The sequence below is a fragment of the Vanacampus margaritifer genome, chromosome 6 (genome assembly GCF_051991255.1).
Source record: "Vanacampus margaritifer isolate UIUO_Vmar chromosome 6, RoL_Vmar_1.0, whole genome shotgun sequence".
NCBI classification, from domain to species: Eukaryota; Metazoa; Chordata; class Actinopteri; order Syngnathiformes; family Syngnathidae; genus Vanacampus; species Vanacampus margaritifer.
Window position 1 is genome coordinate 8872595 of NC_135437.1, and position 13196 is coordinate 8885790.

The 13196-nt window shown below is 41.7% G+C and overlaps 2 protein-coding genes across 2 annotated transcripts in view; one reads left to right on the forward strand and one right to left on the reverse strand.

Moving 5' to 3' along the window:
* Positions 1-4528, reverse strand: part of irf7 (interferon regulatory factor 7) — a 6050-nt gene extending 1522 nt beyond the window's left edge. The window contains exons 1-7 of the mRNA XM_077568688.1: positions 2958-4528; positions 2618-2771; positions 967-1135; positions 797-879; positions 620-668; positions 465-527; positions 34-221 (exon numbers count right to left, since the gene is read on the reverse strand). Of these exons, the coding sequence (XP_077424814.1) occupies positions 34-221; positions 465-527; positions 620-668; positions 797-879; positions 967-1135; positions 2618-2771; positions 2958-3130 (879 nt within the window). The 5' untranslated portion in view covers positions 3131-4528. The remainder of the gene's footprint in view (positions 1-33; positions 222-464; positions 528-619; positions 669-796; positions 880-966; positions 1136-2617; positions 2772-2957) is intronic.
* Positions 4529-9538: 5010 nt separating this feature from the next.
* ascl1b (achaete-scute family bHLH transcription factor 1b) lies at positions 9539-10799 on the forward strand. Its single transcript, XM_077568697.1, has one exon. The coding sequence runs from the start codon at positions 9692-9694 to the stop codon at positions 10262-10264; it is 573 nt and encodes a 190-aa protein (XP_077424823.1). The 5' UTR covers positions 9539-9691; the 3' UTR covers positions 10265-10799.
* The last annotated feature ends 2397 nt before the right edge of the window (positions 10800-13196 follow it).

Genomic DNA, 13196 nt, shown 5'->3' on the forward strand with positions numbered 1-13196 from the left:
TTCAGACAAGGTCTGTTGAATGTTACAAGGCACCTGTTTGTGGTCCAGCAGGCCTTCGGTGGTGGGGAAGCACAGAGGATAGGAGTTTTTCTCATAGGCCTCTTGGAGGTAGTGGAGTTGGAGACGAGCTGTGTTTACTGTAGTCTTTAACATTTGTCTGTTTCTGTAGTGGATGGAGACCTCCAAGTCTATACTCCAATACGGAGGCAGATACGGATTTACTGGGAAAAGAAAAGTCAAAGTCATGGCTGAAAGAACAAGATCATGTTAGGATACACGTGGGTGGCTAAAATGAGTTCCCTCAGGAGGGCTTCTAAGAGATTGGGGAGTTCCATTATAGTACTTTCCATCAATGTACAGTAATGTAGTCTTTTCCCTACAGAGCTAACTCAAACTTTACTTTTAGGAACTTTTGTCTGAAATGTCTTCTTTACTTGTGAGGCTTTAGTGTTGGAAATGCCCACCTTGTAAAAGATGAGTGGCGTTCTCAGACCAGTTTCCCTGAACAGTTGGATGCTGCAAATATTCTTTTAAGCGCCCATCCGAAAGAGAGAGGAAATGAAAATTTTAGTGAATAACATAAGATGGAGAAGTGTTATTTTAAGTAAATGGGATGTACCTGATGGTTGGCTGCCACCTAAGGCCATAGAATTATGAGCAAATTGTTGCTGTTTGGAGAGGGAAAACAGCATTGAGGCATTACAGCACTCCACAACACACTATTATCTCACTCATTAGCACAGACATCATTTTGATCATGACCAGTTTGTCAGTTATATTGAAGGTGGAAATGCACCTCTGGGGGAGCCCTGTAGAGGTCTACAATCATGTCAGACTCCTCCAATGGATTTTGTAGATTTTGTATACTTTCCTCTGGGCCTACAAATGAATGAAAAACAACAACAAATAAAGTTAGTCAATTTGCTTTGACAATTGAAGATCTGGATAAAGTCGAACCCGTCTTACTCTTAGTGTTGATAATCTCATAGATTTTATGAGGGTCTGCAGTCTTGGAGTTATCTTCAATCAGTTTGAAGCGCAGTGAATGGTTGTTCAGGTTACAGCGAAAGTTTGTTTTCCATCTGGCCTTATTATTTGGGGATGCACTGATTTTCCCACTGACAACTGCCCAGTCCTGTGAACCATCCAGTCACATCTTAAGTGGAATACAGTGAATTGAACTGTCATTCAGTTATCAGCTCTGCATATCAATGTAAATACAGTATATAGTCTAGATCAGGGATGAACTGATAAGTCGCATACAACTAGGAAAAAAATTAAAATAATTTGTATTCTGGCGACCCAACTTCCCACAAAGAACATGTATTACAGTATTGGGAAATGTGAGGAAATTGTACTCATTTGCGCTCTGGTCACTAACTATGCTGTAAACAAACAAAGTGCAGCTCAGCCTCTGTCTAGTGGACATCATAGCTAGCAATATGTTTTTGGTGGTATGTCAAACTCTTTTCAAATGGTGTTTAAAGATGTAACATGCACATGCATTTCGTGAGGATCTTTTGAAACAAACCAAAAAATGCTTTATTTTTCCTAACTTACCTAAAAATGGGTTGCAACTTTACAACAACATGGAGATGCAGCTAGCTACCGTAGTTTTTGAGTCAAATCAATTTGAATATGTGTTGCTATTTTAACCATTTTCATATAGGCTTCTTTTGTTCACTTTTACTTGGTCAAAATTATACAGTACCCTTTTCAAAACATACCTGTCAAATCCAGTGTTCTCATTGTATAATATGGTTAGATTTTTTTAGATTGCGTTAAAAATTACCAAGATTTTTTTTTATTGTGCCAGACAATAAAATAACAGTTTTATTTTGATAGGGTTTTGAATACATTTTATGTTTAAAAAAAAAAAAAAAAGCCAAATATTTTTTGGGGTGTCACATTCACATTTCCAACAAATTGACTTTAAAATGGTTAAACTCCAAATTTAGACTTAAAGCTGCTCTTTGTAACGATTTGCCCCAAAATATCTTTACAATAGCCTTTTTATTTGACTACTTATGACTCAAACATCTTCCAATTAGTAGATTAACACCTTAGCTGTTCACAATGGGTACTCCTGCAAGCCTCTGCCAATAGTTTTCAGACTGGATTTGGGTTTGAATTTCCCACCCTCTGTCTGCGGATGTGACGTCACGTCCGCATTCTGTGCGTGAAGAAGTGTGTTTGCAGTTTAATTTTTCATCAACAGGTGGCAGTAGGGATTCAAAATTGAATTTTCTGCACTCAGTAGCTTTGACTGTATTGAACAAATGAAGCTTCATGTAGCACTTGATATTACTTTATTCCTCTAGATGGCACTCTTGGTTTAAAGATGCAGTGGAAATGTAATCAATTTCCATAGCACTAGCCTTTATCTTTAAACTGGGAGCACCATCTCGAGGAGTTAAAAAATACATCACAAGTGCTTCATGAAGCGTCATTTTCCCATCACTACTTAACTGTACATTTAATAAAATATAAAATAATAATAAAATAAAAAACAAAACAATGCACTATTTTTACACAATTGAAACCTCATTTAAATATTGAACTGTAGAATGTGGCAAACAAGTGTGCCACCCTAGAAACATGTGACAACTTGACCTACATGAAATAATTTCGTGTCGGCATAACCGCAGTCCCTTTTGGAGTTGTGTTTCCAGGGAATTCGGATCTTGTTTGGAGCAACGTAGCGCAGACCTTCATGTCGACCCGCCTGCACTTGCTCTATGAGCCAGCTGGCAAACGGTGGCTTGTTAGGGCTGTAATGAAACACGTTGGGTTAGTCATCACTCTTGTTTTGCTGACACTCAGGAAGAATTGGGAGACTATCAGATGAGTAATAACTGAGTAATCCCACACTGGAAGCTTTAAAGGGAACCAAACTACCACACGATCACACATTTTCCACCTGCAAGCAAAAGAGATTAAGATGGAGAAAATCTTACCATTGCATTTTTTGGCACTTGTTCCTTCCTTTACCAGGAGTTGAACTGATTCTTTCCGGCACTGAATGAGATTTTATACACGCACTCACACGCAGCATCACCCGACGTGGGAGGGCACCACTTCCTGTTGTATTTCCTGCCTCAAAGTGTGGAGGAGGTGGCTTCAGGTGCATAAATTAAGCAAACCGGTATTTTTTTCTTTTTGCCTAAATCAACGTGTACATTCGGTATTAGGTGAAAATGAAAGTTGTCTAGGAATGATGTCATCGCTTGTCTTGCACTATCCTTCCGTTGTATTTCATCAGTGATTTCAACCAACTGAAGCCCTGAGACCAAACCTACTATATTCCAAATATTTTCTTAATCCCCTGATGGATGATTAGGTGCTAGTTATGAGTTTATTGCACAATTTGCGATTTTTGTCTTTGTTTTGCTTTGCTTGCCCCAGTGGTGGACTGCTGTCAGGTCCACTGGAAGCAAATTGGGGTTCAGTGTCTTGCTCAAGGACACTTCAACATGATCACCAGGGATGGAGATGGCCGCTCTACTACTGAGCCATGCCAAGAGGATTCACTGCTCTGTGATGATGCCGTGCAAATGAAAGCTAATACTGTAGGTCTGTGCATATATTTTTGTGGCTGAAACTAAAGTACGAACGAGACCCATTATGTGACATGAAATATTATCCACCTGCCCTTACTTTTAGTTGAGGTTGCTCACCAAAATACTCAATAAGAAATTACTCACAGATTTCAAGTTAAATACATCATCTCTAAATGAGGTGTCATAATCCACACCGAGGGACTTTTGGCGTCAGGACCCTGCAGGTGTGCGATTGTATTCTGTGTAAGTGAGTATTAATAACTGGTGGTGGGGCACACCAGCTTCCTGATTTAATCTTCAAAACCAACCACCGAACGGTGCTTCTCTATTTATAGCGCCATAGTGTTTCCACACCTGAGTGGACTGCAAAACTGGAGGATCAAGTTAGTTTTCACCTTTTGTTTGCCATTTTCTATCCACACTCACCCAACAGTCCAACATTTTTTGGCCCAAATATTTCCTGAAGCTTTTTCTCTCTGTTCTTTAGAAACATGCACAATTGAGATGTCAGTAATACAGAAGTGGTACATACACAATGTGGACACTTCCCCATTCCAGCTATGTGGACTCCTTTTGAGGTCTCAGGTTTCATGGATCAGCTTGTTGTGAGATCTGATAGGGATCTGTCTATAAAATGTTCTTAATAAAAATGCACTTTTAAGCACTTTAAGTGTATAAATGAGTGTGTTTTTTTTATAGGTGCAGTGACGTGGCATTTGAGTTACTTGAAAATAGAGGAAGTAGACAGCAAAACAAAACACAAAGGAGATGCACTAATTAGGAATTAAACATTTAAAGATCTTGTAAAATGCATTCAGAGGTTTGTTTCAGAACACGTGATACATGTTTGAAAAGAATTGCTGAAAAGCTGCCAAGACATGATTATATATAATAGCTTGCTTGTACAGTACCTTTGACCATATTTTGTCTTTAAGATTCTTACAATCTTCGCTGACCTACCTAATTGCTCCACTTGCAATACACACCAATGTAAGAAGGCTATTTCACTCACTGTCTTTGAACCCGGACAGGGGGGAGAGGTTTCATTCCTTAAAAAAGATTTGATCTGAGCTAAAGATGGGAAAAATTGCTACAAAATGAGCTAAAATTCATATCGGTCGGTTAACGTATGGGCGCGCAGCGTGTCTTGGAAAGAGGTGCTTTATGTGTGATTTTGTGTTTCCTTTTCCCATTCATTCCTATGGTACTTTTTGGGGGACTTTTTTGGGTATTGCGTCGCCATGGTAAGTCAGAATTCCTAGAAAAATAATGCCGCACCGAGTCAGTTCGAGCCGCATCGTTTGATACCTCATTCGTGCCGGTGCGATCTACGGTACGGGCCGCATTCTTGCGGAAAAATCGGTGGAAGATTAAAAAATAAAAAGAGCTAGAAAAATTCCCGCGGAAATTTTGAATGGGACTGCTGACTCTTGTAAATGAGCTGAACAGTTTAAAATTTAAACGACTGGAATCGGTCAAGAAATGTGGAAGTTAACCATAATCAACATAAACTAAAAGTATCTTACTGTCCATAAAAAAATGTAAATGAGCTGAACAGTTTAAAATTTAAACGACTGGAATCGGACAAGAAATGTGGAAGTTAACCATAATCAACATAAACTAAAAGTATCTTACTGTCCATAAAAAAAATGTAAATGAGCTGAACAGTTTAAAATTTAAACGACTGGAATGGGTCAAGAAATGTGGAAGTTAACCATAATCAACATCAACTAAAAGTATCTCACTGTCCCTTTAAGAAAAATGCAAATTCGCGCACACACATTTGACTTGGAGACGTCACGCACCCACATTCCATTGATATTGTATGAGAGACGCACACCTCGAACAAAAGCCTCTCCCGACTTAACGGTTCAAGATGCAGATTCAAGAAATGGCTCGTTAGAACGGCAAGGGTTTGGGGAACGTGAGCATGTTCTCACTTTTTTAATCGGATGAAAAATGACCAAATGAGAGCAGGTTGAAAACTTATGATTTATCCAAAATGAAGAGGAAAAAGGAGGCAAATTTAACATGGAAAAGATAGGCGAGTTAGTCCGACTTCTCCTTGCTTAAAGTGAAAATAAAGGTACTAAATTACACCTTAGCCAAATAAATAATAAATTTATTAAAAAAGACCTTTGAAAAATAGTTAGTTTGTCTGAAAGAAGAGACTTGTCACTACAAAATGTGAGAATTTGATGTCTAGTGAGCAAAGATTGTGGCCATGGTGACGAGTTGAAGTGAAACTTTTGACTTTTGGAAATAGTTTTTTTTGGTTCCCGCCACTCAAAGCCTAATTGCTCCACAGAGTGTAATAGAAGGCTATTTCACTCACTGTCTTTGAACCCGCACAGGGGGGAGAGCTTTCATTCCTTGAAATAAATTTCGACACTGAGCTAAAGATGGGAAAAATTGCTACAAAATGAGCTAAAATTCATATCGGTCGGTTAACGTATGCGAGCGCAGCGTGTCTTGGAAAAAGGTGCTTGATCTGTAATTTGTTCCCCCTTTCTCCATTCATTTCCTAAGGGACTTTTTGGGAGTTTTTTGGGAATTGCGTCGCCATGGTAACTCGGAATTCCTAGAAAAGTAATGCCGCACCGAGTCAGATCGAGCCGCTTCGTTTGATACCTCATTTGTCCCGGTACGGGCCGCATTTTTGCGGAAAAATCTGGGGATTTTCTAGGGTGGAGAGTAATATGTGCTGCTTTCAGCAGTCCCATAATAAACCCAGGTTCTGGGTAGAATAACAATATGTGCCTGCTTGCTACGCTCAGCAGTCCCATAATAAACCCATTTTCTGGGTGGATAGTAATATGTGCGGCTACGCTCAGCAGTCCTATAATAAATAAAAAAGGAGAGCAATGATGACATGTCAAATCGAATGAACAATACTGAGCTCTCCATAAAAATAAATTAAAAAAGGTGCGCTGCCGCTGCACACCTGCAAGTCGGATTCACATTTTCAACATCATGCAAATCAACTTGCCATTGTGATTGGTTAGTTAAGATCCAATCACGAAGCAGAATGATGCGTTTTATTGGTTGCGACACATGCAAGCATCGACGGGTCTGAAGGGGTTAAGAACGAAGCCAACAATTTGCTCATGCTGCGGTCATGAAAGCGGACTTATTACATTTAATTATTGTGTGTCAGCAATTTTGAAAAGGACAAATGCAAATGAGCACCTGACACCCACCTACTGACTTTTATTGCCACTTTGACCTTTCTGGCCTGGCATTTGGCGGGCGGCTTGAAGGCCAAACACAAAGACATCCAAAAACGCAGACGCGTTCCCACACATTTGGATTTTTTGGGCTTCGGATCTTTTCAAATGGAAAATTCCCACGAGCGACTCTTGCCAGTCCCAAAGTGGCGTTTGTTTGATTTTGCCGGCGCTAAATGAAGTCGTTCGAGTTCATGGCAACAAAACTGAAAGGAGGTTTTCATGGTGGGCGGATGGCGGAAAAAAAAAAAAAAAAGTTAATCAGCAGTCGTCAGACGTGTTTGATGACATTCCAAACTGCTGCTGGTATGTAAGACATTTTCCCATTTGGAACTTCCAAATGTCCAAGCGTTTCATAGCTTTGAGCTTGGACCTTGAATAAGACAGGGATGTCTAACTCATATTAGCTCAAGGGCCGCATAGAAGAAAATAAAGTGGGCCGGATCGGTAAATTAATGGTATATAACTTAAAAACAATTGCCGTCAATTATATGCGGATTTTCGCTATTTGTGGGCTACCCCCCCCCCCTTTCACTGTAATGTGTCTTACTGTATTGTTGTCCCTCCTTCAACTCTCCCTCCTGTTCACGCTCTCACACACCTTGTGTTGTATTTGGAGGTTAAAGGCAGTTGTTCCACATTTGCAAGACTCATATTCAAATGGAAAGTCCCACAGACCACTTGTTCTACATAGTTTTCACAAAATTTTCCCATAAAACATTATGTGTTAAGAGTGGGTGTGAGTAATCAGGGTTGTCCCTGCTGTTGACACATGCCCGCCATAAAAGCATTGTGGTGCGTGCGACCTTTGGCGTTTAGTATAGTATAAGCGCCATCCAAAAGAAATAGATCCCCTAATCACAAATACTGAATAGAAGGAGGATTTATTTTTCTACTGTCTTTTCACCAAGTGTTATCATGGAGAAACTGCAGTTTGTGTGAAATTCCATCAAGCACAAGCACCCCCCCCAAAAAAATACTCATAGATTTGCAGATTTTCTGAACATATGAAGAAAATGTGCAAAGTTCACTACTAAAGTAACTTCCATAGAAATAGCACTTGAGCTAAACATAATACAATTAAATTGGGAAATAAAATGTAAATCGGCAGCACTTACTGTATTTAATGTAATAAAAATCACACCACCCAACAAAAATATCACAAAAAAATATATCTACTATAATGATCTCCAAGTGTGAATTCATGGCCTTGAACTCATCTAAATGATTATTGTGCTGCCAATCAGTTGTAACGGGTTGGTGCACAGGTTCGTTGTACCTTCTGCCATCTAGTGGAATAACTTGTCATTGTTCTGAACTTCTGCCTCTCATCATACAGTACAGTACGTCGCTAGCCGTGATAAAGACAGAAAACATTATTTTCAGAATTCGTACGGCACACCTCTCTCTCTCTCTCTCTCTCTCTCTCTCTCTCTCTCTCTCTCTCTCTCTCTCTCTCTCACACACACACACACACACACCGGTCTAATGAGATCTATCCTCATAGCTTGATTAAAGAAGAACAAAGAAATGGATGAGTTCGCGAAAAAACATTGAAGTTTATTTTTATGAAGTAAAAAAATGCGGTTCAGAGTTTCATAGTTGCAATCAATGTCGGCCTTCCTGGGTGATGTTCGGATCCGCTCCCGTGCTTGCATAGGTAAGGTTGTCTTTGGTTACTCTGGTCCTCCCACATGGCAAAAACATGCACGTTTGGTGGAAGACCCTCTACAAAGAAAAATAATAAGCAAAGAAAATTGACAGATTTGTGTCACGTTGTAAGTTTTGGGGAGGTGACCTGAAGAGGTCCATTGGTTGCAATTACTGATTCATGCCACATGATGGCGTAATTATCTAATTTTTACCCCCACATGGATTGCACGAGCTTCTCAAAAGAGCGACGATGTATTGCTTTCTGAACCCGAACGAACCCAAGTGTTTTAACCCGCCCCCCCACCCCCCTTCTACGTATATTTTTAAAAGCATGGTGCACATTTAAACCTGCAGGTTTAATTCTCTTATCAAACTGCTGTCCACTCTGCGATGGTGCTGAAATGCCTCCGTGCACCTGCAGGTCGATTTGGGATTAGGAACTCGCCCTGCAGCAATGCCTTTAGATTCCAACATGAGCGAACGCAACAGAGTGCACATAACCTGCATGTCATAAACACAATGTTTACTTTGGAGTGAATCGCGTCCTCGCGCCAGTTGTCTAATTGCCAATTACTGTGCACACAGACACGCTTAGCATCTATTTGGCTGCGTAAAGCTGTAGCCTGGATACAGCACCGAGCGTCTTGGTATTTGTGATCGTAAAGAGCCGGAGAAGAAGGACGGTGGGGGGGCGAAGACTTATAATTTGAAGACTTGCCAGGGGTACATTGTCAAATTCAAAAGGCATTTCAAAGAGTCCAACCATTCACTTTTTTCATTCTCCTCTTTTTTCCAGTCTTTTCTGTATTGCCCCCACTCCCTCCCCATCTCGCCCCTCGAGCTCCCTGCTTTCTTCTCGCACGGTTGCAGGCCGTTTGAATGGACCAATGGGCCTTCAAGTTGGAGACATTGGAATGCAAATGAGGCCAGCGCGTGCTCGGGACCCAGTGAAAGCTCAGATTGTTTATTGAGCTCCCGGAGCCACGCGCCTGGCCCGAGGGAGTCGGCCCGCGGAAGAATCACACAGCGGGGGCGGGGCCTCGCTACGGAGCGTGCGAGGAGGGGGTGGGGTGCGCGTCGGGGCGCGTGTTGAAAAAGAGGAGTGCTGCCAAAGTTTGGGTCACATCGGCTCGTGCAGAACAGCAGTCAAGAGAGACTTGGACCAAAGTCGGCCACCACTCGGTCCTCCCCCCACGCGAAGGACACGAGAGCCAAGCGTCACCGCATCCATCACGGCAGCTGTCAACAGACATGGCAACCATCACCACCACGCAGAGCGCCTTCACCTTCGCGCTCACGGAGAGACGCGCCGGCTTGAGCGTGCACGCCGCCGCGCAGGATTGCTCGCTCCCGAGCGCGCACGAGCAGAACCGAAGCAAGGTGCTGAAGAGACAGCGCTCCAACTCGCCCGAGCTGCTGCGCTGCAAGCGGCGCCTGAGCTTCAATGGCCTGGGCTACTCCATCCCGCAGCAGCAGCCCGTGGCCGTGGCCCGGCGGAACGAACGCGAGCGGAACCGGGTCAAGCAGGTCAACATGGGCTTCCAGACCCTGCGCCAGCACGTGCCCAACGGGGCCGCCAACAAGAAGATGAGCAAGGTGGAGACCCTGCGCTCAGCGGTGGAGTACATTCGAGCTTTGCAGCAACTTTTAGACGAGCACGACGCGGTGTCGGCGGCCTTCCAATGCGGGCTGCCCTCGCCGACGCTTTCCAACACGTACTCGGCTGACCCGGAGTCGCCCCACTCCACGTACTCATCCGACGAGCCTCTGAGCTCCGAGGAGCAGGAGTTGTTGGACTTCACTACCTGGTTCGACCGGTACTGACGCAGCACCACGCGGCGGCGCCCGAGCCGGCGCATTGCTGAGACTGGACAAGCGGCGAGTACGAACGCGAACTGCGAGCAAATTAAGCAGCCAAGCAATAATGGCAGGAGCTGAGGGAATGAAGGAGCTGTTGGACTGTGTCATGTTGACGCGTTGAAGTAAATACTGTTGAATAAGTGCAATTATTAGGTGACGCTCACGCACACGCACGCACACACACGCAACCGTCCTCATACGACTGAAGATGGACACACATGTACATTTCTTTCTTGTCATTCATTGTAACCTGAAGACCTATTTTTGTACACTGAAAATTGTCACTGAACTGGATTAAGTTTTATCAGCAATATCAAGGCTACTACCTGGGACGAAATAGTTTTTTACCCCTTGAAAAATAAGGGGTGAAAAGGAGATCTCTTTTGATGTATGCACTTGTTCTACACTTCCTGTAGCCTCCAAATGTATATATTTGATTTTAACAGATATATTTGTGTAAAACGAGTTTTTATAAATAAAATAATCTATTTATATTACATGCTTGTGTTCACGTGTATGTGTGTTGGTTTGCTTCCATCTTTGCCACCGTATGTTCACGCGTGGGAGGGAGTGTGCGGCGGCAATTGAGCAAACTATGGAGCACTTCTATTCAAGTCCAACCTCCTCAGTGACCTTTCCTCGACTTGATTGGGCACATGGGGCTAAAATTGCGCAGCTGGGTGAGCCCTCAATAAGCATGAGAGACGCGCACCTTTGTCTGCATTCAGGGAGGGGAGATTAATATTACTTTTCTTGCATTGCATTGTTTCATGCGTGCACTATTGCGCCTGCAGGGAGAGTGTTTTGGGGGGAGAGGAGGAGGGGCCATTTCACTCGTCTCAAAGCCCATTTGAAATACGGCCCAGGGAAAGTCAGCAAGACAATGCGACAGGTCAAAATTCGTATTGGCCTGACTAAGATCAATCTAAATAAAAACCTGGCCTTGTAGGCTGGTTGTATCCCCGACTGTGTTTTTCAAGCAGGGCTCAATCACAAGCACATCTCCCGTTAAAAGGGGAGCACAACACCCCACTGTGGGCGCCATTGTGCTTCCTTTGCGCCTCATTATTTACATTTGGGGCCTTTATTGTAAATGATTGAACTCAATTATTACTATTATGATCGTAGCCATCAATGGCAAAACAGCCACACAGATCATGACTCAAAATGCATTTTTCTCCCACATGCAACTTGTGTGGGGCACTACAATTATCTATTGAATGATTATAATCAGAGCTTATATAAATACACACTTCTTTTTTGTAAAAATCAATGTAATTAAGAGTAATAATATCATTATTGTGCTTTTAGTGTAGTAGTACATAAATAAAAGACAAAAACCTTTAGTAATGTTTCATTAAAAAAATCATATTTATTATATTGATAATACAGTAAAATCTTTGACTGTGAACACAATCCGTTTTAACGTCAAAACCAGTTTCTCATAGCAAGCAATGCAAATGAAACTATCCCTGTACAGGGGCTTATGGCAGAAAATTTTCAGTGGGTTGTGGTGGCCAGGGTGCCACAACACCTCGTTAAGGCGTGGCTGTAATGAGCACATTCACATGCTCATAATCACATCTGCAATTGAGAAGTACAGTAGTTGTTTATCATACCATCCACCGTCACGGTTTCATGAAATAAAGCGCACACATATTCAGAATTTTTATTTTTTTTTAAATTTTATTGTTATTTTTTTTTATTCTTCTACATATTCAGAACCTTGATCCACACACACATAATTAGGGATAGGCATCAAGAATCAAGTGGAACCGGGACTAATGTTCTGGTTCTCCCCGAATGCATCAGATTTTAAAATGTCAGTGCTATATTTTGATGCTAGCTCGCCGCATTTGGGAAGCTACCAAACACAACTGTAGAATGACCAGTAAGAAATGTGTGTGCACCGTGCAAGAATACACACTGAGCTACACAAAATCAAAGAACCAGCAGGAAGTGTACCGGTATGCTTGATTCTTACGAGTGACACTACTCAGTGGAGAAGTGGTGGTGGGGCCGGGAGACCAGTGTCATGAAATAATATCGTGCAAACCAAATATGAGAAACACGGAACAGAGTTGCTTGATAAATAATAATAAATATTTATTTACTAGATGAGGCCATTTTATATGTCGTTGTCTCATAGACTACATTTACATGCCATCAATATTCGGGTTAAGGTCAAAATCTAGTTTTTGAAAGATTTGGAAAGATAAAAATGCAAATAGACGTCATTTCTGCTTTTTATTTTCTACCATTGATAAAACACATTATTTTCATGTTACTCACCAAACTAATGAAAAAGCCTGGTTACTGCGTCAAACTTTTCGTCGTTTTTGTTTATCTCTGCTTCTGTATTTCCAGTGGGTAGGCATATAAGTACTTTCTGTACTAAAAAAAAACAAGATTCCTTGCGAATAGAGCATGCTCAGAACAAATCATAGTTCACGTTTATATGGAGAAGAATTTGGGATAGTAAAGTACGGAAGCGTGGAACTGCCAATGTGGAGTAAGCAGTTTTCAGTGGCGCGTTTGAACATATTTGTACATTCGACCAGCCTCGCAAATGTGCTTAAGATTACTTGTAGGCTAAATGCTACAAACAGAATATTTTCCTATAATGCTATGGAGTATTACAGTACTTGCGCGAGTAAGAAATATATGTTTTTTTTAGCATTTGTCTCACATTATACCAATATGTTCGAAAATTAAGTACAAGATTTTGCTTATTCATAACTTTTATGATTTATTATTATGTCTACAGTACATGATTTAGGTTAGGCATGTTTTCCCATAATGCATGCTCAAAACAATGCCACGTGGCATTATGCAAAAATGTGTTATGTTTGTAGCATTTAACCTACAAGTACATTCGACCGTAATTGCGAGTATG